We start from the raw sequence: 26,893 nt of genomic DNA on the forward strand, positions 1-26,893 counted from the left end.
GTTCATCTATGTGCTGTCAAAAGAGGTAAATTTTCCTTCTGTTTTACGGCTGAGTAGTATTCCATTGAAAATGTACTATGGCTCTTTTAGTCTCACATCTACTGATGGGCACCTGGGCTATTGCAAAGAATACGGCAATGAATGTTTTTGAGTGGCACCCTGAAAATAAGCCTGGTAAATAGCAAAGTAGGAATAATTGTGAACAAGACAGGCAAGGGCCCTGCAATTATGCAAATTTGAATAAGGACAGCATAATATAAATGTATTTTTATTAATTTTTTTTGTTTACTGCTAATTACTTCTAAGTGTTAAGATAGAAAATACATAGTATGATGCTAATACATAGGAAGAAGAAAATTAAGCCAACTTAAACTACTAAAACTCCATTCTGGTTGAGCAAGTTTATTAACCCATTGTTTTAAAAACAGAGCTTTAAGGACTGTAAAGTTTATTGACATGGAGGGAGATGTTACTCTGCCCTCATTTCTCTGGGACACATTCATAAATAGATCAGAGAGATTAAAAAAATTTGCAAAACAGTCAACTCTTCCTTAGTTTGAAGAAATTAAGATTAAGAATGACTTATTCCTACACTCAATTTAGGTACAATGATAGGTTAAGAAATATCCAGAAAGGTACTAGTGAGACCACAGAAAACTCTGTCAACTTTAGCTCTCAACATCTCTAAATAAAAACTTTTTTATGTGAACACGCTTTCATCCAGAACATAATTTAGTGTCAACTTCTTTTCTTAGGGGACATTTTGCATCCTTATTCCTCAAACTGTAGATCAGTGAGATTAACACGCGGATGAAAATAGAGGCCATTTTATCCATGTCCATAGAGGAACTTGAACTGGGTCAGAAATACATGAACAAGAGTGTCCCCCCAAAATATCGCCACAATTGTTGGGTGGGAGGCACAGGTAGAGAAGGCTTTGGTATGCCCTGGGCTGAGTAAGTTCTAAAGACGGTAGTTATGCTGTAGTAGGAGAAGAGGACAGTGGAGATGCTGGAGCTCACGACACAGCTACAGGAAATGAGCATCGCTATTTTACTGAGGTTGTATCCGAAGAAGACAGGGCTAGTAAGAGTGGGATGTCACAGAAAAAGTGATTGGAATTGCAGTTCTCAGAAGGCATCACTCAGGTCTGGAAACCCCTGGTTCAGGAAGAACAAAATTGATGTGGTGGCTTAAAACCATCTAAAAAGTTAAAGTGCTGATTCTTTCTAGTTTTTTAGTAACTGTAAAAATAGGTAAACCATGCTAGGACCCCAGGAGAAAACTGACTCTTTGGAAATATATGCTATATCATATAATTAATAAATGATAATGATAATGTCTCTTACATCTGTACAGCACTCTACTGAGTATGTGACACACTTTTATATTTAATCATGCCTTTGCATTCCAATCTATGTAGTATTTATGGTAAATTTTATTACTCCTTTCTCATAGATTAAGAATTTTATGTTTTAATTGTTGAGAATATAATTCATAAATTAATTGGTTTAGTAACCCACATTTTCTGACAAGTTTGTTGCTGTTTTTCAGTATTGTGGAGACTGTTATATTGTGTAATAGAGAAACAGTTAAGTGAAAGGTAAAATAAAGAATATATTGCCCCAGTAATTAAATTAACATAAAGCAGATTAACAAATGAAAAATAAATTTAATTTTGCACATACAAAACCCCTTAAAAAATGTGAGAATTAGAGAAGTTACCATAGCAGGCAGCTTTTATACATTTTAGATTTGGGAAGAATTGTGAAGATGAAGGGGTTTGAGCTACAGATAGAAGAGAAGTAACAAGTTTAGATTTCACAATAAGCATATCTCTGTAGGACATGCCCATGAAGACAGTGATATAAAAAGACCCAAAACAGAGTAAACCTATTACTGCTTTTCCTTAGTTTGGAGAGATTAAGATTAAGAATGACTGTTTTCTATACTCAATGTAGGCACAAAGATAAGTAAGGAAAAATCCAAAAATGCATGGTGAGAGTATAGAAAGCTATGTCAAAGTCTTGAATTTTAGTTCTCAACATCTAAATGAAAACTTTATTATGTGAACACACTTTCACCTAGAATATAATTTAGTGCCCAAGACTTTTCTCAGGGCATCTTTTACATTCCTATTCCTTAAACTGTAGATCAGTGGGTTTAACATGGGGATGACAACCGTGTAGAAAACAGTGGCCATCTTGTCTGTGTCCAAGGAGTCACTCGAACTGGGTCGTGAATACATGAACAACAGTGTCCCAAAAAATATTGCCACAGCTGTTAGGTGGGAGGCACAGGTAGAGAAGGCTTTGCGTCTGCCCTGGGTTGAGTTCATTCTGAGGATGGTAGTTATGATGTAGCTGTAGGAGAGGAGGAGAGTGATGACGCTGGACCCCACAATACAGCTACAGGAAATGAGCATCGCTATCTCATTGATGGTTGTATCTGAGGAGGAGAGGGCCAATAAAGGTGGGACATCACAGAGAAAGTGATTGATGATGTTGGAATTGCAGAATGATAATCGAAATATGAAACAGGTGTGGATTGCCGAGTCCACCAAGCCCGTGATGTAGGCAATAGTCACGAGCTGGGTACAGATGCTCCTGGACATGGCACTTGTATAAAGAAGTGGATTACAAATGGCTAGGTAGCGGTCATATGCCATAACAGCTAACATTACACATTCCACATCTGCAAAAGCGCCAAAAAAATACATCTGCACGGCACATAAATTATATGGAATCCTCTTTTGCACAGAAAAGAAATCAGCCAGCATCTTGGGAGAGACAGTGGAGGAGTAGCAGATGTCACAGAAAGACAGACTACTCAGGAAATAGTACATGGGTGTGTGGAGACGGGGGTCCATGCTGATGAGCAGGATCATCCCTAGATTGGCGATCACAGTGATGCCATAAACCTGCAGGAAGAGCACAAAGAGCCCCTGCTGCACATCCTGTCTTCCTGAAAGTCCTGAGAATATGAAGTCAGCAAACACAGTGCAGTTCTCAACAGGCATCACTCAAGTCTGGAAACCCCTGGTCGTGGAGGAAGCAAATGAATGTGGGGTTGACATCATTTTACTATTTTTCAGTAGTTAGAGAAAGAGATAAACATTGCTAAGTATGCTTTAGGTAAAATAACTCTCCTTAAAATATATCAATTTAGTGTAAATTGGTGAAGTGATAATGCTAATTAATATTGACTACTTGAGTATGGAACAGTATAGAATTTGTGGTGCACTTTCATTCAAAATAATTCGAAATGCAGTAAACTATGGAACATTGAAAAAAGAAATAGAGGAAGATATAAAAAAGTGAAAGCACATACCTTGTTCATGGATTGGAAGAATTAATATCATTAAAATATCCATACTACCCAAAGCAATCTATAAATTCAATGAAATCCCCTTCCCAATACCAATGACATACATCACAGAACTAGAACAAATACTTCAAAAGTTCATATGGAACCAAAAAAGACCTCGAATAGCCAGAGCAATTTTGAAAAAGAAGGACAAAGTAGGTGGGATCACAATACCGGATATCAGGTTATACTACAAAGCAACTGTAATCAAAACAGCCTGGCACTGGCACAAGAACAGGCATATAGACCAGTGGAACAGAACTGAAAACCCAGAAATGGACACAAGGCAATATGCTCAGTTAATATTTGACAAAGCTGGCAAGAGCATATAGTGGAGTAAAGACAGCCTCTTTAATAAATGGTGTTGGGAAAATTGGACAGCTACATGGAAAAAAATGAAACTAGACCATCAACTTACACCATACACAAAAATAAACTCAAAATGGATAAAAGACTTAAATGTGACCAGTGAATCCTTAAAAATTCTTGAAGAAAATGTAAGCAACAAAATTTCGGACATCATACGTAGCAGAATTTTCACTGATACATCACTGAAGGCAACAGAAACAAAGGAAAAATGAATACATGGGACTACATCAAACTAAAAAGCTTTGGCACAGCAAAATAAACAACTATCAAAATGGAAAGTCAACCCACAGTATGAGAGAACATCATCGCCAATGATACATCAGATAAGGGGTCAATTAAAAAAATATATAAAGTACTCATAAAACTCAACACAAGGAAGACAAAAAACCCAATTAAAACATGGGCAGAGTTGCTGAATAGGCACCTCTCCAAACAAGACATACAAATGGACAAGAGACATATGAAGAAATGCTCCACAACACTAATCATCAGAGAGATGCTAATTAAAACAACAATGAGGTATCACCTCACACCTGTCAGAATGGCTACCATGTACAAAACATCAAACAACAAGTGTTGGCGAGGGTGTGGGGAAAAGGAGACTCTAGTACACTGCTGGTGGGAATGCAGACTGATGCAGCCACTATGGAAAACAATATGGTGTTACCTCAAAAAATTGAAAATTGAACTTCCATTTGACCCAGTGATCCCGCTTCTAGGAATATACTCCAAGAAGCCTGAAACACAAATCAGAAAGAATATATGTACCCCCATGTTCATAGCAGCACTATTTATAATAGCTAAGATCTGGAAACAGTCCAAGTGACCATCAGTAGACGAATGGATAAAAAAGCTTTGGTACATATACACAATGGAGTACTATGCAGCTTTAAGGAAGAAAGATCTCTTATCCTTTGAGACGACATGGAGGGACCTAGAAAGTATTATCCTAAGTGAAACAAGCCAAGCAGAAAAAGACAAATACCACATGATCTCACTTATATATTGAATATAATGAACATAACAGTCTGAGGGATAGGGTAGACTCAGAAACATGGAAGTAGAGTACAGACTGACAACCCTCAGAAGATGGGGTGGTGGGGAGTGGGGAGAAATAAACCACAGAACTTATATGCATGTATGCATAACCAATGGACAGGGACAAAAAAGCTGGGGATGGGGTCGAGGGTATGGGTAGGAGGGTGTCAATGGGGTAAAAAAGGAGAAACATCTGTAACAAAAATAAAATTAAAAAATTAAAAATTAAAAAAATAAATGCATTGTGGGAAAAAAATCAGTCATGCTATCTTCACACCAACCTATGCAGTACTTATGATAACTTTTTCTACTTCTATCTTATAGTAACAAAGTGATGTCCTCAGTGTTCTAGGCAATAGTTTTCAAAATTAGTTGGTCCAGATAATCCACATATTCTGACAAGATTGTTTTGTTTTCAGTGTTGTAGAAATATTATATCCAGTAATAGAGAATTGTAGTTAGTGAGATGTGCAGGTTATCAATATATTTCTTTGTTATTTCCTCATCAGTCACAGTTGTGAAGTAGGCAGAGCTATTACAGGTTTCTAGTATAACATGTCCCCAATACCCCATTAACCCCTCACGTCCTCTCCAGTGATAGTGTGTGATCCAGGGCCCACTGGAGCAGTGGGTGGTGCTTGCTGGAGCAGAGGATTGGAGGCTCCCCATGAGCAGTATGTTAGAGATCACAGTCAGGAAGATGCCAGGACTAAGCATGCCTCTTCTGACAGCAGCCGCTGCTCAGGGGACATTATGAAAAGCTTTTGGGATGCTGTGAGCACAGGTGACTGAGAAGAAAGAAAGAGAGTAAGGACTACTGTGCACATCCTTCCTCTCTGATCTACTAGAATCCACATGATCTATTATTCATCAGCAGGTCACATCTGTACGACACTTTTAAAAATACTCACTGGTCCACAGTATATTACTCCAAAAATATTCATGTCTCAACTACACCCCAATCCCAAGTCCCTAGAAATTGTAATATTGCTTTCATTGATCCCTATTTCAACTGAACATCTCCAAATTCTGCCTCCCTTCAGTGGTGCTGGCAGTCTTTGTGAGGCCAAAGGAATTCTGTGTCCACTGCTATATTTTACCCAATCAGTTATGTCGTATATAATATATGTGACTCCTCCGTTCGGAGGGAATATAAAGAAAGTGGAGCAGAGGGTAGATGGAAGACAGAAAGAAAATATGTAAATAATGATTTAGTGATCAATGTGCAGGATTGCAAACCCTTGTCCTAAACTTCTCTAGATACAGCATCCTAAAAAAAAAAGTGTTTTCCATGTAAAAGTGAATATATATTATTAAATACACAAAGTACACATTAGAATTTTTACATAATAAAATGTTCTACCTCCTCTTTAAACCATGTTTCCTATTTTATTGCCATTCTTGCTATCTATGTAGATGTATTTAAATTAAATAAATAAACAAAATCTGTATTTACATGGGTTTCCTGGTATCACTGGTGCCCCTAAGCATAATACTAAGTAAACAATTGTCAAGTTATAACCTCTTTCTTCCAGAAAATGTTTGTCTGTTCCTGAGAGATGGGTGATTATCAACTAAGTGCATGACAATACCTTCCAGAAAAACCAGCTTTAGTAAGGCTCCCTGTTGCAGGAAACAGGATAGAAGGGACTGTGAGTTGCTACAATACCCGTGTTCTATAAACGATGTAATGTTTTAGAAAAATGTAAAATAATCATTTAATTAAATGTTCTAAGATTTTAGTTGCCTTACTAATTTCACAAGCCTATCTTTAAACTATATTATAGATAATAAACTGCTAAAGACTTAAAATTAATAATGAAATCCTGCAGTTGTCTGCAATCTGATAGTAAATACTTTTTGTTTTATAAAATTTTTTAAAGTCATATACTTTATTTTTTATCATTTGTTTAAAAGCAAAAGAATTTTCAGCCCAGCTGGTGTGGCTCAGTGGACTTACCATCGTCCCATGCACTGAGAGGTCCCAGTTTGAATCCCGGTTAGGACACATGCCAGGGTTGTGGGCTGGATCCCCACCGGTGAGTGTGCAGGAGGCAGCAGATCAGTGTTTCTCTCTTACATAGATGTTTCTCTAAAAATGTCAATCTCTCTTTCTCTAAAAAAAGTCAATAAAAACTCAATTTTAAAAAAAGCCAATGAATAATCAGAATGAAAACATCCCTGCACTAAATCCTGAACCAAAAACAAACAAAAAAATGAGCCTGTCAGAGACAGTCATTGAGTTTTAACATGGTAGTCCAATATGATCGATAGTTTCACATGTTTTCAGTGAAGAAAAAAACTTGATTTTATCACTGACAATGGGATTTCATGTTAATAAATATAAAAATTATTTTATTATTATTTTTTACTTTACCAGTTTTTTCCTTTATTGATTTTAGAGAGAGAGGAACAGAGAGGTTCAGAGAGAGAAACATTGAGTAGAGAGAGCTTTGATCGACCATCTTCTTCATGTGCCCCATTGGGGATCTGGCCCACAACCTGGGCATGTGCCCTGAGCAGGAATTGAACCACCAGCCTCTCGGTTTACAGGTCAACGCTCAACCACTGAATCACACCGGCCAGGATTTTTACTTCACTTTGATTGTTGACACTCTTACAGGTATCCTATCCCTATCCTTTACCCTCCTGAATGAAAATGTGTATGGTACTGTTTCAGTGTAGGGCATCTTAGTGTTTACTGAAACCTGTAACAGGTTTTACAGAACTGTTCTATGACACATCTTCACTGGTTTGTGGCAGCATTTATAATCTACTTGCAGGACTAACCTTTGCCAAAGGACAAATCTCTTTTGAAGCCAAAGTGATGTGGTAAAGAAAAGTGAAAACAAATTGTAATGTGGAAGTTTATGTATCTTTTATTTTAAGCTATCTTTTCCATTTAAATGAAAATAGGTTCAGGAAAAATAAATGTTCTTGAAATACATAGGAGTCTGTCTTGTTTCCATGTGTACATTATGTTTATGTGTGTCTGTTGAAATATGAAAATTTGAATGTGGGCAATGGTCCAATTTTTATTTTTGTAGACTTAAAAACGATGGTATGGATTAACATACATTGATATTTTTAATGTGCTACCTGTATTATTATTTGAAAAATACAAGTATAAGCCTTAAATTTACATGTACAGTGATGTCTCATACAGTGATAAAAAGTAATGGTTTACTTATCAACCTTTATTAAAATATAGATAAGACATTTAATTTTGTTATACTAGTGACAAATGAGGTCAGACAAATTCACACAGTTCTAACAAAATAATATCATTGTTTGGCCATTAGAATAAAAAGTTTATTTAACTGAATAAGCTGATATAAAATGATTCATTACAAAATCTCAAATCTTGATTCTTCTCTTTTCCAAACTTAAGGTTTTTCTTCCCCCTATGTTCCTTTAAGGAAGCCATTTAGAAACCTACCTGAAATGAGCAAGTCTTTCAGTCGTCATCTCTGGTACATCAACAATAGGCAGATTGCATTTTATTTCTACCTGGTGACTACTGGGACAAATCTCTCAAGTCTCTGCCTTCACCGTTTGGTGTCATGAGAATATGATTAATTAGAATCCAGTTCTGTGTTTTCCCCTGGTAATACCATAACAACTTTAGCAAATGCTGAACTTTAATTCTTCACTTGCTTTACTATTGATCGATGTCAGGAAATTTAGCAGAATTTATTTTAATGCTATGCTTCGTGGCTCTCACGGATCTACATCTTCCTTCCAGTGAAGCGAGATGTCTTGAAATCAGATTTTTAGTTTCTTTGATTGTTTATCCTGTGTCTTCTATTTCTGAAAAGTCCTTCACTTCTCATTTAGAAATAAATTAATGTCACATATTGCTTTCCTCATTAGTCATTCTCTAAATCCTTCCCCAAGTATACATTAACCACCCTCATTGCAATAGTGTTTTGATTGTGTAGGGTAGCACATTTTTTCCTTCTTCTCTTCTATTTTATTTTTTATTTTTCCCCCGACTGGCCCAATGTTAAGTTGACATAAAACTAATGAATAGGAGAAAAGCAAATTTAATTTTGCATGTACAGGACCCTCATGCCAAATATAAGACTCAAAGAAGTGACCAAAGGAGGCAGCTTATATATATATCTTTCAGACAAGAAAACAATAAATGTGTGAAGAACTGAGGGTTATTAGGACAAAGGGGTTGGAGTTGGGTTAGTAAAAAAGTAACACATTTTGTGCATACAACCTTCTGGGCTCTAAAATCTCTATCTCTGGTGATAAGAAAGTGAACAAAATTGTTGCAAATTGAACACTAATGTGAATACTATACTGTTCTTTGTATTTTTTCTTTTAAATACACACTTTTAATAATAATTTTTCTTTACCACGTAAACTTTATCAACTTTAATTTCTTTCTATAATTTTATTTTATTTTATTTTTTTATTGTTTATTTTTTTAAAACATTTATTTATTTATTTTTGTTATAGATGTTTCTCATTTTTTACACCATTGACAGCCTCCTCCCCATAACCCCGCACCATCTACGGCTTTGTTGTCTATGTCCATTGGTTATGCATACATGCATATAAGTTCTGCGGTTTATCTCTTCCTACCCCCACCACCCCCTCTTCTGAGGGTGGTCAGTCTGTACCCTACTTTCACGTCTCTGGGTCAACTGTATTCCTCAGACTGTAATGTTCATTATATTCCATATGTAAGTGAGACCATGTGGTATTTGTCTTTTTCTGCTTGGCTTGTTTCACTTAGGATAATACTTTCTAGGTCCCTCCATGTTGCCTCAAAGGATAAGAGATCTTTCTTTCTTACAGCTGCATAGTACTCCATTGTGTATATGTAGCACAGGTTTTTTATCCATTAGTCTATTGATGGACACTTGGGCTGTTTCCAGATCTTAGCTATTGTCAATAGTGCTGCTATGAACATGGGGGTACATATATTCTTTCTGATTGGTGTTTCAGGCCTCTTAGGGTATATTCCTAGAAGGGGATCATTGGGTCAAATGGAAGTTCAATTTTTAATTTTTTGAGGTAACACTATTTTGTTTTCCATAGTGGCTGCACCAGTCTGCATTCTCACCAGCAGTGTACTGGAGTCCCCTTTTTCCCACACCCTGGCCAACACTTGTTTGATGATTTGTTGATGGCGGCCATTCTGACAGGTGTGAGGTGATACCTCATTGTTGTTTTAATTTGTATCTCTCTGTTGATTAGTGATATTGAACATTTCTTCACATGTCTCTTAGCCATTTTTATGTCCTGTTTGGAAAGGTGTCTATTTAGTTCCCCTGTGTTTTTTAATTGGGTTCTTTGTTTTACTTTTGTTCAGTTGTATAAGCCCTCTATATATATTGGAAATTAACCCCTTATCTGATATATCATTGGCAATTATGCTCTCCCATATAGTGGGTTGCCTTTTCATTTTGATGATTGTATCTTATGCTGTTCAGAATCTTTTGAGTTTGATGTAGTCTCATGTGTTCATTTTTTCCTTTGTTTCTGTTGCCTTAGTTGATGTATCAGTGAAAATGTGTTGCGTATGATGTCTGAAATTTTGTTGCCTATATTTTCTTCTAGGAATTTTATGGATTCATGAGTCACATTTAAGTCTTTTATCCATTTTGAGATTATTCTTGTGCAGGGTGTAAGTTGATGGTCTAGTTTCATTTTTTTTTTTTTTTGCATGCAATTTTCCCAACACCATTTATTAAAGAGACTGTCCTTACTCCACTGTATGCTCTTGCCACCTTTGTCAAATATAATTGAGCATATTGCCTTGGGTCCATTTCTGGGTTCTCTGTTTTGTTCCACTGGTCTATATGTTTGTTCTTGTGCCAGTACCAAGCTGTTTTGATTACAGTGGATTTAATGTATAACCTGAAATCTGGTAATGTGGTTCCTACAACTTTATTCTTCTTTTTCAAGATTGCTGTGGCAATTTGAGGTCTTTTTTGGTTCCATATGAACCTTTGAAGTTTGTTCTAGTTCTGTGATGTGTGTCCTTGTTATTTTGATGGGGATTGCATTGAATCTATAGATTGCTTTGGGTAGTATGTACATTTTAATGATGTTAATTCTTCCAATCAATGAACAAAGTATGTGTTTCCACTTTTTTATATCTTTCTTTCTTTCCTTTTTCAATGACCTGTAGTTTCCTGCGAGTAGGTTCTTTATTTCTTTGGTTAAGTTTATTCCTAGGTATCTTAATTTTTTTGCTGTGATGGTAAATGGGATTTTTTTTTTTTAGTTTCTCTTTCTGTGAGTTCATCATTGGTGTATAAGAATGCCATCGATTTCTTGATGTTAGTTTTGTATCATGCTACTTTGCCAAATTCATTTAATAAGTCTAGTAAATTTTTGATGGAGTCTTTGGGGATTTCTATGTATAGTATCACGTCATCTGCAAATAATGAGTTTCACTTTCTCCTTTCCCTTTTGGATCTCTTTTATTTTTTCTTCCTGTCTGATTGCTGTGGCTAAGACTTCCAGTAGTATGTTAAATAAAAGTGGCAAAAGTGGGCATCCTTATATTGTTCCTGTTCTTAAGGGAAATGCTTTTAATTTATGCCCATTGAGTATGATGTTGGCTGTAGGTCTTTCATATAAGGCCTTTATTATGTTGAGATATGATTCCTCTATTTCCAGACTGCTGAGCATTTTTATCAGAAATGGGTGCTGGATTTTGTCAAATGCTTTTTCAGCATCTATTGACATGATCATATGATTTTTATCTTTCATTTTGTTTATGTGGTGTATCACATTTATTGAATTGCGAATATTGTACCAGCCTTGCATTCCTGAAATGAATCCCACTTGGTCATGGTGAATAATTTTTTTGATATATTGCTGAATTCGATTTGCTAGTATTTTGTTCAGGATTTTGGCATCTATGCTCATCAGGGATATTGGTCTGTGGTTTTCTTTGTAGTGTCTTTTTCTGGTTTTGGAATTAGAATTATGCTGACCACATAAAACGAGTTTGGAAGTCTTCCTTCTTGAATTTTTTGAAATAGTTTGAGGAGAATGGGTATTAGTTCTTCTTTGAATGTTCCATAAAATTCCCCTGTGAAGCTGTCCGGGCCTTGTTTTTTTTTTTTTGCTGGGAGAGTCTTGATTACATCTTCAATTTCTTTTGTTGTTATTGGTCTGTTCATGTTTTGTATCTCTTCCTGGTTCAGTTTTGGGAGACTATGTGTTTCTACAAATTTGTCCATTTTGCTTAGATTGTTGAATTTGTTGCCATATAATTGTTCATAATATCTGTTAACAATCCTTTGTATTTCTGTGGGGTCAGTTATTATTTCTCCTCTTTCATTTCCAGAATTGTGTATTTGAGTTCTCTCTCTTTGTTTTTTGGTGAGTCTATTTAAAGGTCCATCAATCTTGTTTACCTTTTTAAAGAACCAGCTCTTTGTTTCATTGATCCTTGCAATTGTTTTTTTGTTCTCCATGTCATTTATTTCTCTTCTGATCTTTACTATTTCCTTCCTTCTACTTGCTCTGGGGTTTCTTTCTGTTTGCTTTCTTGGTCTTTAAGTTGTGAGGTCAGATATTCTATTAGAGATTTTTCTTGCTTTTTGAGGTAGGCCTGTAATGCTATGAACTTCCCTCTCAGAACTGCTTTTGCAGCATCCCATAGATTTTGTGTTGTTGTGTATTCATTTTCATTGATTTCCAGGAAGTTTTTCATTCCTTCCTTGCTCTCCATGGTAACCCATTCATTGTTCAATAACATGCTATTTAACCTCCATGTTTTCAAATGTGTCTGCATGTTCTTGTTGCAATTGATTTCTAGTTGTATGCCATTGTGATCTGAGAAGATGCTTGATATGATTTCAATCTTCTTGAACTTGTAGAGTCTTAGTTTGTGCCCTAACATGTGATCTACTTTGAGAATGTCCCTTGAGAAGAATTTGAATTCTGCCGTTTTTGGGTGTGATTCTCTGTAGATTTCTATTAAATCCATTTGATCCAGCACTTCATTTAGAGCCTGTGTTTCCTTGTTCATTTTTTGTCCAGAAGATGTATCCATTGATGTCAGTGGAGTATTGAAGTCCCCTGCTATGATTGTATTGCTGTTGATTTCTCCTTTGAAGTCCTTCAAAAGATTTTTTATATATGTTGGTGAACCTAAATTGGGTGCATATATCTTTATCAAGATTATATCTCCCTGTTGAATATATCCTTTCAATATTATCTAGTGGCCTTCTTTGTCTCCGATTATGGCCTTTATTTTGAAATCTATTTTATCAGATATAAGTATTGCTACCCCAGCTTTTTTTGTTTTCTATTTGCTTGAAAAATTTTTTTCCATCCCTTCACTTTTAACCTATGTGAGTCTTTTGTTGTGAGGTGGGTTTCTCGTAAAAAACATATATGTGAGTCATGCTTTCTTATCCAGTCAGCTACTCTGTATCTTTTTATCAAAGCATTCAAAGCATTCACATTTAAGGTGATAATTGATATGTACTTATTTTTTGCCATTTTTGTTTAGTGTGGTTCTATTTTTCTTCCTATTTCTTCTACTAATTACAGCAGTTTATTTTATTTTTTTTTTCTTAGCATATCTTTCAGTGCTTGTTTGGTGTTAATATATTCCCTTAACCTTTTTCTGTCTGGGAAGCTCTTTATTTGACCTTCTATTTTGAATGATAGCTTTGCTGGATAGAGTAGTCTTTGATTCAGATCCTTGTTTTTCATGACCTTGGTTACTTCATGCCACTCCCTTCTGGAGTGTAGTTTTTCTGTTGAGAAGTCAGCTGAGAACCTTATGGGCTTTCCTTTGTAGGTAACCTGTTGCTTATCTCTTGCTGCCTTTAGGATTCTCTCTTTGTCTTTAATTTTTGGCATTTTAATCATTATGTGTCTTGGTGTGGGCCTGTTTGGGTTCTTCTTACTTGGGGCTCTCTGTGCTTCTTGAACTTGAATGCCTTCTTCCTTCACCAACTTAGGAAATTTTCTGTCACTATTTCTTCAAATATATTCTCTAACCCTTGCCCATTTTCTTCCTCTTCAGGGACTCCTATGATGCGAATGTTATTATGTTTCCAGTTGTCCGACAGTTCTCTAAAGCTGTCTTCATGTTTTTTAATTGCTTTTTCCTTTTGATTTTCTGATTGGTTGATTTTTTCTATCCTGTCTTCTAATTCACTGATCCAGTCCTCAGCTTCCTCTACTCTGCTGGTTAGTCCTTCCAATGTGTTCTTAATTTCTGATATGTCATTCTTCATTTCCTCTTGGTTGATTTTAAATGTTTCTATATCTTTACTCATGGTGCTGATGTCCTTACTCATGCTGTTGAGCTTCCTCATTATCATGGCTCTGAACTTTACCTCTGATAATTTGCTTAGCTGCATTTCATTTATCTCATCTTCAATAGAGTTATCTTTTTCTTTCATTTGAGATTTATTTCTTTGTTTCACCATTTTGGCTATCTCAGTGGGTTTTGGAGCCTGCCAAATTTTTCCTGTGGGTATTGGTGCTCTGCTGTTTGTGGCTCCCTCCACTGGATGAGCCTGGATGGGCCCACGTTAAACACCACTGTCAAGTCTTACTTTTCTGGGTAGATTTGCAAGCCCAGGAAAGATTCAGTTATTCTCTAGCTTTTTCCTGGTGGGTGATAGTCTCAGTTACTCAGTGCCTTGGAATGTAGCCCTGGTGTTCTGCATAAGAGGATTTCCAGAGGGTGTGCTAGATGCTGGTTGTTAATGAGTCTCAATTTGCATTTCTTTGCTAACCTGGGAAAACCTGAATCTCTAATAGGGGGGCATTCTGCTTTTCCCCACAGCTTGGGGAAGGAACACACTGGCCACCGTCCTTTGTGGCCACAACTCAGCAAAAACTCTGAGTGCCCTCCAAATCCTGGGTGTCCCCACAGAGTACCAGCCCAGTCTGCCCTCCCTCTGCAGTAGCCCACAGGTGAGTGGCTGTGGCTATTTTAGCACTCTGTTTTGGCTCTCTGCATTGTGGAGCAGGCTTGGTCTTTATTCCCCAAGGGCGCTGCTCACAGCTAAGACTGCTGCTGTCTTTGAGCTCCCAACCAGCCACCCTATTGTGCCTCCTCAGATCCTACCAGTGTCCTGGTTATATGGTCTTGTTCTGTTGCTTTTTTCTGAGGATTTGTCTTTATTTTTGTTGTAATTCCTGTTTGGTCCTGAGAGATCATCTGTGTAGCTTCTATTCACTCCAACTTCATTTTCACATTCTCTATGACTATCTAGTGTGCAGCTGGGTTCCATAGGCCTTCCTGGTTCCCCAGCACCCTGCCGGTCCCATGGGTAACTGTATGTCACAGTCCCTTTGAGGACCTGGCTCTGTGCCTATGTTATAGGCTGCTTGGTTGCACAGGCCTCTCTGGTGCATCAAGACCCTGCAGGTCCCATGGGTAACTGGATGGCACAGTCCCTGCTGGGTCACACAGGCCTCTCTGGTGCTTCAGCACCCCACAGGCTCCATGGGTAACTAGATCACACAGTCCCTGCTGGGCTGCACAGGTGTCTCTAGTGCTGTAGCACCTGCAGATCCTGGGAGTAACTAGATTTCACAGTCTCTGCTGGGTCACACAGGCCTCTCTGGTGCCCCTGCACCTTGCAGGTTCTGTGCGCGGGCAGCTGGATTGCACTAGTCTCTCTAGGGCTCTGGCTTCCCACAGCTCTTGTGAGCTAGTGGACCGCACAGGCCTCTGTGGAGCCCCAGGTCCCGCTGCTGGAGGCTGGGGAGTGCTGCTGTCCCATAGGGCTCAACTCTTGCTCAGCCTTTGTTGTAGTTTTTGGGGGTGGATCTCAGATGCTGGTCTGTGCTTCTGTTGCCTGGGGATGTATGTCTGCTCCCCAGCCTCTGTTGCTAGAGGTATATCTCGACTCTGATAGGGCTGCTACCATGGGGATGATGCTGGGCTCAAGGCTCTCTGTGGCTTCCGGGACCAGGACCTTGGGAGCTCCACTAGTATGCACTGGTCTGGGTTGACACAGAGTGTCCACTGGTCCAATGGTGCCAAGTATGCTGGTGAGGTCAGGTTGCTGGACCCTAGCTGTTCCCACTGCCTCCTCCCAGGGAAAACCCAGGATCTTCCAAAATGGTGGGACCTCCCTGTGGAGCAGGGAGAAGCATTCTGAAGGGCCACTTAACTAGGTAGCTGGCTGCTCCCGTCCACAGCCAAGGAACCTTCTGCTCTGTGGTTCTGCACTGATCAGGTTTGTTGGTCCACCTTCGCATCCATGCATACTCTCTCACACACTCACTCACTCTCTCACACACTCACCCTTCCTCTGGTCCTGCTGGCTGCCATCTTCCAAAAGAAGCCAACATAAACTACTAAAACTCTATTCTTGTTGAGCAAGTTAATTAACCCATTGTTTTAAAAAACAGAGCTTCAAGCACAGTAAATTTTATTGACATGGAGGGAGATGTTACTCTGCTCACATTTCTCTGGGACTTACTCATGAATAGAGCAGAGTGATTTAAAAAGAAACTCTTTGCAAAACAGTAAACTCTTCCTTAATTTGAAGAAATTAAGATTAAGAATGACTGTTTCCTATACTCAATTTAGGCACAAAGATTGGTAAAGAAATATCCAGAAATGCACGGGTGAGACCACAGAAAACTGTGTCAAAGTCTTACACTTCAGCTCTCAACATCTTTAAATAAAACTTTTTAGGGTGAACATGCTTTACCCAGAACATAATTTAGTGCCAACTGCTTTTCTCAGGGGACCTTTTGCATCCTTATTCCTTAACTACAGATCAGTGGGATTAACGTGGGGATGAAAACAGAGGCCATTTTATTCATGTCCATGAATTAACTCGAGCTAGGTCAGAAATACGTGAACAAGAGTGTCCCAAAAATATCGCCACAGCTGTTGGGTGGAGGTACAGGTAGAGAAGGCTTTAGTCTGCCCTGGTCTGAGTTGATTCTGCAGATGGTAGTTATGCTGCAGTAGGAGAAGAGGACAGTGGAGATGCTGGAGCCCAGGACACAGCTATAGGAAATGAGCATCGCTATCTCACTGAGGTTGTATCCGAGGAAGAGAGGACTAGTAAGGGTGGGTTGTCACAGAAAAAGTGATTATTATTATTGGAATTGCAGGATAATAATTAAATTGCACAAGAGGTGAAGATTGTTATATTCATCAAAAATTCAACACACACTCTAGCCACAAACTGGCTACACATTCTATTAGACATGGCAGTTGTATAAAGAAGTGTATTGGAAATGGTAACATAATGGTTATATGCCATGACGCTAACAAGAGACATTCCACATCTCAAATGACCCTACCCCATAAAAAGAACCATCTGAACAAAGCAATAATTATATAAAATCTTCTTTTTTACACATTAGAAATCAACCAGCATCTTGGGAGAGACAGTGGAAGAGTAGCAGATGTCACAGAAAGACAGACTGCTCAGGAAATAGTACATGGGTGTGTGGAGATGGGGGTCCATGCTGATGAGCAGGATCATCCCTAGATTGGTGATCACAGTGATGCCATAAACCTGTAGGAAGAGCACAAAGAGCCCCTGCTGCACATTCTGTCTGCCCGAAAGTCCTGAGAACATGAAGTCAGCAAACACAGTGCAGTTCTCAGCAGGCATCACTCAGGTCTGGAAACCCCTGGTCGTGGAGGAAGCAAATTGATGTGGAGAAGTAATATCATTGAAATAGTTAAACTGCTGATTCTTTCTATTTTTTAGTAATTGTAAAGATAGGTAAACAATGTTAGGACCCTAAGAGGAAACCTGATTCTTTGGAAATATATGCTATATCATATAAATCAATAAATGATAATGATAATGTCTCTTAGATCTGCACAGCATTGTACTGAGTTTGTGACACACTCTTATATTTAATTATGCCTTTCCATACCAATCTATGTAGTATTTATGGTAAATTTTGTTACTCCTTTCTCATAGATTAAGAAGTTACTGTTTTAATTGTTGAGAATATAATTCCTAAATTAATTGGTTTAATAACTCACATTTCTGACAAGTTGTTGCTGTTTTTCAGTATTGTGGAGACTTTGTTATATTGTGTAATGGAGACACAGTTAAGTGAGCAGTGTAAAAAAGAATACATTGCTTTATTTTTATTTCATAATTCACAACTAAAAGTAGCAAAGAACCTGGCCAGGTGTCTCAGGGGCTGAGCATAGTCCTGTGCACCAGGAGGTCCCTGGTTCCATTCCTGGACAGGGCACATGTCTTAGTTGTGGGCTCGATCCCCAGTAGGGGGAGTGCAGGAGGCAACAGATCAGTGTTTTCCTCTCACATTGATGTTTCTATCTCTCTCTCCATCTCCCTTACTCTTCCTGAAATAAATAAAAACATATTTTTTAAAAAGTAGGCAAAGATATGGTGTGTTTTTAGATATAGCATTGCCCCACTTCCTTATTAACCCTTCATGTTCTTTGCAGTCTGTATTAAGAGGAGTAGAGATAGTCTGTGATTCAGGACCTGCTGGAGCAGGGAGGTGGTGGTTGCTGGAGAGGAGGTTGGCAGGGTCTCCATGAGTGGTCGTTAGAGTAGAATATGTCAAGGCTGACCTTGCTCCCTCTGACAGCTGCTGTTGTTCAGCAGAAATTCTGAAGAATGTTTGGGACCTGACCATAGGCATGCTGGTCGCTAGCGTGACAGAAACATAAGAAAGAGTAGATGCATTTCTGTGTGCAACACAGTAGAAATTCTGAAGAATGTTTGGGACCTGACCATAGGCATGCTGGTCGCTAGCGTGACAGAAACGTAAGAAAGAGTAGATGCATTTCTGTGTGTATCACTTTCCTCTAATCATGGGGAATCCACAAGATCTATTCACCAACAGAACAGATGTGTCAAACAGATGATAAAAATCCTCATATGTCCATAGTCTGATCACCTCAGAGAGAAATCATGTCTGAACTGTGTCTAAATTTCCCTAAAAACTAGAAATACAGCTTATTGTTTTCTTCAATCCCGAATGCCCTTGAATATGCATGAAATACGCCTGTATTTGCTTTAGAAGAATTAATTGGTCTTTAGGAAGCCAGTTGAATTCTATATCCCACTGTTATATTTTATTAAATCAATGATATTATATATATTATATATAGAGTGTCTCATAAATGTATAGCCAAAAATTATGATTATAAAACCAGTATTTATTAAAATTCATTTTATTTTCAATATGTGATGGAATCTATATACACTATGTATGCACTTTCTGGGGACACCCTGTCTAATGTCCATACATGACCCCTTCTGCTCCGTGAAAATACAGAGAAAGTAGAATTGAGATAGAGAACAGAGAAAAAAAATCCGAACAATGGTCAGTGATCCATGGGCAGTTCTTCCAAGCCTTGGCGTAACCCCATTTCAAGATCTGTCCCTGTAGACACATCTTTTAAAAAATTTCCCTTTTAAAAGAAAATATACTCTAAAAATATAAAAAGTACAGGTAAGAGATTAAAAATAAAGAAAAGTCCTACCACCTACACAGTCGTACTCGCATTTCACTGCATTCCCTGCCATTCATGTCTTTAAATTAGATTTATAAAAGGAATTACACTGAAAGATTGTAACATTTTATGCCTTCTTTAGGTTTTATATGATGCTTTCAGTCAATGAAGACAAAAAGCTAAAGAAATCTAAAATAGAAAGACTAGCATAAACAGCAGTACTTTATTTCCCAGAACTGCCGACTTTTCTGTTCCATCCAGTCTGTCTGCAGGAGGGCTCAGCACTGTCTCCTCAGTGACCTGGGTTATGTCACCACCTCTGTGTCTGGTCACTTAGTGTTGAACTCTTGCTGTTTCAGGAATAAGTGACACGTATTATTGTGTGTTTTATCATGTGTTATTTCCTACTGCCTGGGTGATTGAGAAAGAAATACAGACTTTTAAAAATATGTGAGGTGGTTTAAAAAGCCTTGTAAGTAATGCCCACTAGGTAAATGCAAGAGAGTTCTCTGTCTATGGGACCCAAGAGCTTGACTACCATTCTGTGCTTCTCTGGTGTGTATTTGGATGAGGTGGGATCATTCTTGGTCACCTTCCTCTGAGCCCTGTTCCATATTTATTTTCCCCTCAGGGCTCCCTCCTTCCAGGGATCCAGATTTCTTCAGGCTGCCCTCCCTTTAGGCAGGATGCAAACTTCCTCTGTGCAGACATGGAAGCCCCTCCAGGCACATAGTCTAACTTCTAGTTGCATTAAATCCAGAATAGGGCAAGCAATATATTGCTGAAAATTGGGTAGTATAAATTTATTTCCATAGAGTTTATGTTTTAATAAAACAGTTTTTTTTTTTTAACTACGGGGTGAGGGGCAAGATTAAAATTAAGATATCTGAGGCAAACTACTGAGAAAAATATTCTGCATGGCTGTGGCTTTCCTGATATCACTGGTGCCCCCTAACATAACACTGCACAGATAACTGCTTAGGCATAGTCTGCTTCTTGCAGGAAATGGTTGTCTGTCTCTGAGGCATGGGACATTATCACTAAGTCCAGTGCATGACAAGCCCACAGGGGGAAAAACAGGAAAAATTGGGACTGCACATTGCTAGAAATGTCTCTGTTCTATAAACAAGCATTTTAGTAAATATAGGCTACGAAACCTGTATGCTTTAGTAATTTACAAGTATGTCTTGAATGTGTATTGGATATAAAAATTCTACAGATTATAAAATTAATAATGAAATCTTGCAGTTGTCTACAATCAGACAGTAAATGGTGTTGGATATTCTAAAACATTTAAAAATATATTTTTCTTCATTGATTCTAGAGAGAGAAGAAGATAGAGAGAAAGAGATGGAAACAATGATGAAAGAGAACATTGATTGGCTGCCTCCTGCATGACCCCCACTAGGGATTGTGCCCACATCCTGGGCATGTGTCCTGACTGGGAATTGAACTGGCGACATTTTGGTGCATGGGTTGAAGCTCCACCACAGAACCATACCGGCTGGAATTTCTAATGAAATTTAATTAAATCCTCTGCTTAATGATTATGTTCTTTATTTGTCTTGTTAGCAATGTTTTTAATTTTTTTTTCACTACAATTTACATTCAGTATTACTCTGTATCAGTTTCAGATGTACAGCATAGAGGTTTATCGCCATTAATAATCTCCCAGTTTTTTCCATTTCAAAAATGTCTCCTTCACCTTTCACTTAGAAACATTGTTATCTTACATATTGTTTTTTTATATGCAGATTTTATTTATTTATTTGTTTGTCTATTTATTTATTCACTAAGGTGAAGGTTTATAATATCATATAGGTTTCAATTGGACAACTCAAAAATAAAAAATAAAAAGAAACACACAAAAAAAATCCGCACACTGCATCATGTGCTCATCATCCAAAATAAAGTCTCTTTCCATCCCCATTTATTCTCCCTTTGCCCACTTCCCCTTCCCCCAACCCTCACTTTTTTTGTTGCAATAGTAAATGGGATTGTTCTCTTAATTTCTTTCTGATAGTTCATTATTAGTGTCTAAAAATGCCATTCATTTCTGAATATTAATTTTGTATCCTGCTACTTTGCCAAGTTTGTTTATTAGATCCTATAGTTTTTTGATGGAGTCTTTAAGTTTTTCTATATACGATATCATGTCATATGTAAATACTGACAGTTTTACTTCCTCCTTTCCAATTTGAATGTCATTTATTTCTTTTTCTTGCCTAATTGCTGTGCCTAGTATTTTTATGACTATGTTGAATAAGAGTGGTGAAAGTGAACATACATCCCTGTCTTGTTCCTGGTTCTAAGGGAAACACTTCCATTTAGTATGCTATTGGCTGGGGGTTTGCCATATGTGGCCTTATTATGTTGAAGTGTGATCATGATAGGGGAAAGGGCACATAATAAGAATAGGACCACAGTTGTTTAATAAGTATCCACCTTACAGCTATAGATTAGAGGTTTCTGAAAGACCCTGGGAAACTGGAGGATGTGCTGCAAGACCAACAGGGCTGTAAAGAAGATATTAGAGCCAGGTGGTCCATTACTTAGAAAAGAAAATACATTTTGAGACAAATAAAGGACAGGGCATACGTTGACTTGGTTGCTGTGCATGAACACTGACCCCCTCAAGGAATTCGCTTCAGGAATGCTGACCATTCTCTGGTCCCAGGAATAGGCAGAGCTATCTTAAACATCATAGAATATGAACTACCTGTGGTCAGACTTAAAGATCCTGGAAGGAGATATAGGGACCATTGACCCTGCAGCCCTTACTCTGACCCTTTGCTCCCCCCATTTCCCTTGCTCACAACTCCTTTCTTACTCATCTCTATATAACCAGCCAATGAATAGGCAGTGTTAGAGCAGAATTTACATGATAACCTTCAGCTTTCTTCATACTGACGGCATTATTGGAATAAATATAGGATTCAACCCTGTCTCTGCTTAATTTGGTTCATGTAGTGCCTGGAACCAGTGTGTACAGTTTTAATAGCTCTATTCCCACTTTGCTGAGAGCTTTTATCATAAATGGGTGCTGGATTTTATCAAATGCTTTTTCTTTATCTATTAATATGATCAAGTGGTTTTTATCCTGCATTTTGTTTATGTGATGTATCATGTTTCTTGATTTTTCAAAGATTGGACCAACTTTGCATCCCCAGAATAAATTCCCTTGATTGTGGTGTATGATCTTTTAAATGTATTAAAAGATTTGATTTGGTAATATCTTGTTGAGGATTTTAGCATCTATGTTCATCAGGGATATTGGTTTACAGTTTTCTTTTTTCTTTGTAGCATCTTTATCTGGCTTTGGAATTAAGATAATGTTGGCCTGGTCAAATAAACTCATAAGTTTTCCCTCCTCTCAGATTTGTTGGAGTCATTTGAGAAGGACAGGTTCTCTTTTCATAGTCTTGTCTGATTTTTCCTGTAAGTATGTCAACTATGCTCATTGCAGTGTTTATTGGTTTGGCCTTTGTAGATCCAGTAATTTAATAAACATAAGACAGATTAACAGATGAAAAATAAATTTAATTTTTCACATACAGAACCTCATAAAAAACGTGGGATTCAGACAAGTGACCAAAGCAGGCAGCTTTTATACATTTTAGATTTGTGAAGAATTGGGAAAACAGAGGAGTTTGAGCTACAGATAGTGGAGAAGTAACAAGTTCTAATTATACAATGCCCATATCTCTCTAAGACAAGCCCATGAAGAGAGTGATATAAAAAGCCCTCTTTGCCAAACAACAGAGTGAACCTATTATACTCTTCCTTAGATTGAAGAAATTAAGATTAAGAATGACTGCTTCCTACACTCATTTTAGGCACAAAGATAGGTAAAGAAATATCCAGAAATGCACTGCGAGACTACAGAAAACTGCATCCAAGTCTTGAACTTTAGTTCTCAACACCTTTAAATGAAAACTTTTTTACGTGAAAATGCTTTCACCCAGAACATAATTTAGTGCCCATGACTTTTCTCAGGGCACTTTTCACATCCTTATTCCTTAAAGTGTAGATCAGTGGGTTTAACATGGGGATGACAACCGTGTAGAAAACAGAGGCCATCTTGTCTGTGTCCAAGGAGTAACTCGAGCTGGGTCGGAAATACATGAACAAAAGTGTCCCAAAAAATATCACCACAGCTGTTAGGTGGGAGGCACAGGTAGAGAAGGCTTTGCGTCTGCCCTGGGCTGAGTTCATTCTGAGGATGGTAGTTATGATGTAGCTGTAGGAAAGGAGGACAATGATGACACTGGACCCCACAACACAGCTACAGGAAACGGTCAATGCTATCTCACTGAGGGATGTATCCGAGGAGGAGAGGGCCAGTAAGGGTGGGATGTCACAGAAAAAGTGATTGATGATGTTGGAATTGCACAATGATAATGGCAAAGTGCAAGAGGTAAATATTGTCATATCCATGAAGCCTGCAATGTAGGCAATGGCCACGAGCTGGATACACACTCTCCTGGACATAGTAAGCGTATAAAGAAGTGGATTACAAATGGCTACGTAGCGGTCATACGCCATGACAGACAACATGACACATTCCACAGCTGCAAAGGAACCAAAAAGAAACATCTGAAGGATGCATAAATTATATGGAATCCTCTTTTGCACAGATAAGAAATCAGCCAGCATCTTGGGAGAGACAGTGGAGGAGTAGCAGATGTCACAGAAAGACAGACTGCTCAGGAAATAGTACATGGGTGTGTGGAGACGGGGGTCCACATTGATGAGCAGGATCATCCCTAGATTGGCGATCACAGTGATGCCATAAACCAGCAGGAAGAGCACAAAGAGCCCCTGCTGCACATCCTGTCTGCCCGAAAGTCCTGAGAACATGAAGTCAGCAAACACAGTGCAGTTCTCAGCAGGCATCACTCAGGTGTGGAGACTCCTGGTCGTGGAGGAAAGAAATGGATTTGGAGGCTCAAAATCATTTAAATAAACTGCTGACTTTTTCCATTTTTTAGTAATTGGAAAAATAAGCAATGCTAGAACCCCACGAGGAAACCTGACTCTTCGGAAATATATGCTATATAATATAAATCAATAAATGATAAAGATATCACTTACATTTGTACAGCACTGTACTGAGTTTGTGACTTACTTTTATATTAAATCATACATTTCCATACCAACCTATGTAGTATTTATGATGCCTTTTGTTAATCCTTTCTTATAGATTAAGAAATTGAAGTTTTCATAGTTGAGGCAGTAGTTCTTAAAGTAATTGGCTCAGTAATGCACATTTTCTGGCTAGATCGCTGTTGTTTTTCAGTATTGTGGAGATTTTGTTATATCCTGTAATAGAGAAACATAGTTAAATAGGAGTGCAAATAATGAATATATTGCTTTAGTTTTCCCTCATCATTCTCAGCTGTAGAGTAGGCAGACATGTGGTGTGCTTCTGGCTGAAACATTGCCCCACTTTTCCTGAAAACTCCTCATGTATTTTCCAGTCTCAATCAACAGGAGTAGAGATAGTCTGTGATTCAGGAGCTGCTGGAGCAGGGAGGGTGGTGGTTGCTGGAGAGGAGGTTGGCAGGGTCTCCATGAGTGGTCGTTAGAGTAGAATATGCCCAGGTTAACCTTGCTCCCTCTGACAGCTGCTGTTGTTCAGCAGAGATTCTGGAGAATGTTGGGACCTGACTGTAGGCTTGCTGGTAGCAGGGTGGCAGAAACGTAAGAAAGAGTAGATGCATTTCTGTGTGCATCACTTTCCTCTAATCAACTAGAATCCACACGATCTATTCACCAATGGAACAGATGTGTCAAACAGATGGTAAAATTCCTCATATGTCCATAGTCTGATAACCTCAGAGAGAAATCATGTCTGAACTGTGCCCCCATTTCCCTAAAAATAAAAATATTGCTTATCGTTTTTTTTTTTATCCTTAATTTTTAAAAATAACTATGAAATAAAAGAATTATTTCAATTCAATTGGGAGGCCAATTGAATTCTACATTCTACTGTTATATTTTTTCCATTAATTATGTTATTTATAATGCCATATATGATCTCTTCTGTTCAGTGAGAATACAATGAAAGTGGAGTTGAAGGTAGAAGAACAGAAAAATAAAATCCAGTGATCCATGTGCAGTTCTCCCAACCCTTGGCATACACTCATTTCAATATCTGTCCCTGTTGCACATCTTTAAAAAATAATGCTTTCCTTAGAAAAATAAAATATATTCTAAAAATATAAACAGTCCTGGCAAGAGATTAAAAATAAAAAAGTCTTACTACCTCCACAATCCATTCTTGCATGTCACTGCATTCCCCACCTTTCATGTGTATGTCTTTAAATCGGATTGATAAAAGTACTTAAAATAAAAGTGTGTGTAATATTTCCTACCCTCCTTAGGTTTCATAGCATGCTTTCAGTCAGTAAAGGTAAAAAGCTAAAGAAATCTGAAATAGAGGAGAGAAAACCCACGGTCAGTAGCAGTACCTGTTCTAGAACGGCCAGCTCTCTGTTCCATCCAATCTGTCTGCAGGAGGGCTTGGCTTCGTCTCCTCAGTGACCTGGGTTGTGTCACCAACTCCGTGTCTGGTCACTTGGTGTGGAACACGTGCTGTCTCAGGAATAAGTGACAGATATAATTATATGTTTTGTCATCTGTTATTTCCTACAGGCTGGGTGGTTGAGCAAGAAATACAGACTTTTAAAAATATGGGAGGTGGTTTAAAAAGACAAGTAGGTAATTTTCCACCAGATAAATGCAAGAAAGTGCTGTGTCTGTGGGACCCAAGAGCTTAACTACCTTTCTGTGCTTCTCTGGTGTGTATTTGGAGGAGGTGGGGTCATCCTTGGTCACCTTCCTCTGAGCCCCATTTCATACTTATTTTCTCCTCAGGGCTCCCTGTCTCCAGGGATCTCAATTTCCTCAGGCTACTCTCCCTTTAGGCAGGATCCAAACTTTATCTTTGTAAACATGGCAACTCCTCTAGACATGTAGTCTAGCCCCCAGTCCCCATTAAATTGGGAACATGGTGCAATCTATTGTGGAAAATTGGATAATTTAAGTTCCTTCCCAATAGGTTTGTCTTGTAAGAAAATGGCTTTCTTTAACTGTGGGTCAAGGGAAAAGATTTACAGTAGCATTTAAGACATCAGAGACAAACAATTGAGTGAATATTTTGTATCCACATGGCTTTCCTGATAACGCTTGTGCCCCCAAAGAGAATGCTGCATAGATAACTCTGTACTTATAATCTTCTTCTTCCAGAAAACGGTTGTCTGGCTCTGAAGCATGGACCATTATTGCATAAATTCAGTGCCTGACAATTTTATCAAGGAAAACCAGGTTTTCTAAGGAAACATGAAAATAGGGACTGTGAGTTGTTAACATATCTCATGTATATAAGCAAGGTAGTACTTTCTGGTAACAAAAGATAATCATCTAATGAAATATTTCATGGAAGTTGTATGCTTTATGAATTTTACAAGAAAGTTTTGAAAATGTGTGTATCAGAAACTATTATATATTTAAAAATTAATAATTGAATCCTGCAGTTGTCTACAATCTATTAGTAAATAGTCTTTGTGTTTTAGAAAAACTTTAAAGTTATGTAGGTATAATTTTTAAAAGAATTCAAATTTGTGAAAGTTAAAATGTCCTTGCATCCAAACCCTTGGCAAAAATCAGAAAACAACAAGCCTTTCAGAG

The 26,893-nt window shown here is 38.0% G+C and overlaps 2 protein-coding genes and 1 pseudogene across 2 annotated transcripts; all 3 read right to left on the minus strand.

The window, feature by feature from the left end:
• Window positions 1-2,080: 2,080 nt before the first annotated feature.
• Window positions 2,081-3,019, minus strand: LOC118628674 (olfactory receptor 1044-like). Its single transcript, XM_036259617.1, has one exon. It carries the CDS (start codon window positions 3,017-3,019, stop codon window positions 2,081-2,083), a length of 939 nt encoding a protein of 312 aa, XP_036115510.1.
• Window positions 3,020-16,441: 13,422 nt separating this feature from the next.
• On the minus strand, window positions 16,442-17,366 carry LOC118628675 (annotated as a pseudogene).
• A 5,792-nt stretch (window positions 17,367-23,158) lies between these two features.
• LOC118628676 (olfactory receptor 1019-like) lies at window positions 23,159-24,097 on the minus strand. The gene has a single exon (XM_036259618.1). It carries the CDS (start codon window positions 24,095-24,097, stop codon window positions 23,159-23,161), a length of 939 nt encoding a protein of 312 aa, XP_036115511.1.
• Window positions 24,098-26,893: the final 2,796 nt, after the last annotated feature.

Source organism: Molossus molossus, unplaced genomic scaffold, assembly GCF_014108415.1.
Source record: "Molossus molossus isolate mMolMol1 unplaced genomic scaffold, mMolMol1.p scaffold_m16_p_13, whole genome shotgun sequence".
NCBI classification, from domain to species: domain Eukaryota; kingdom Metazoa; phylum Chordata; class Mammalia; order Chiroptera; family Molossidae; genus Molossus; species Molossus molossus.

Excerpts from the sequence above, each read along its gene's own strand:
- LOC118628674 (XM_036259617.1), bottom strand. The coding sequence starts at position 3,019 with ATGCCTGTTGAGAACTGCACTGTGTTTGCTGACTTCATATTCTCAGGA.
- LOC118628676 (XM_036259618.1), bottom strand. The coding sequence starts at position 24,097 with ATGCCTGCTGAGAACTGCACTGTGTTTGCTGACTTCATGTTCTCAGGA.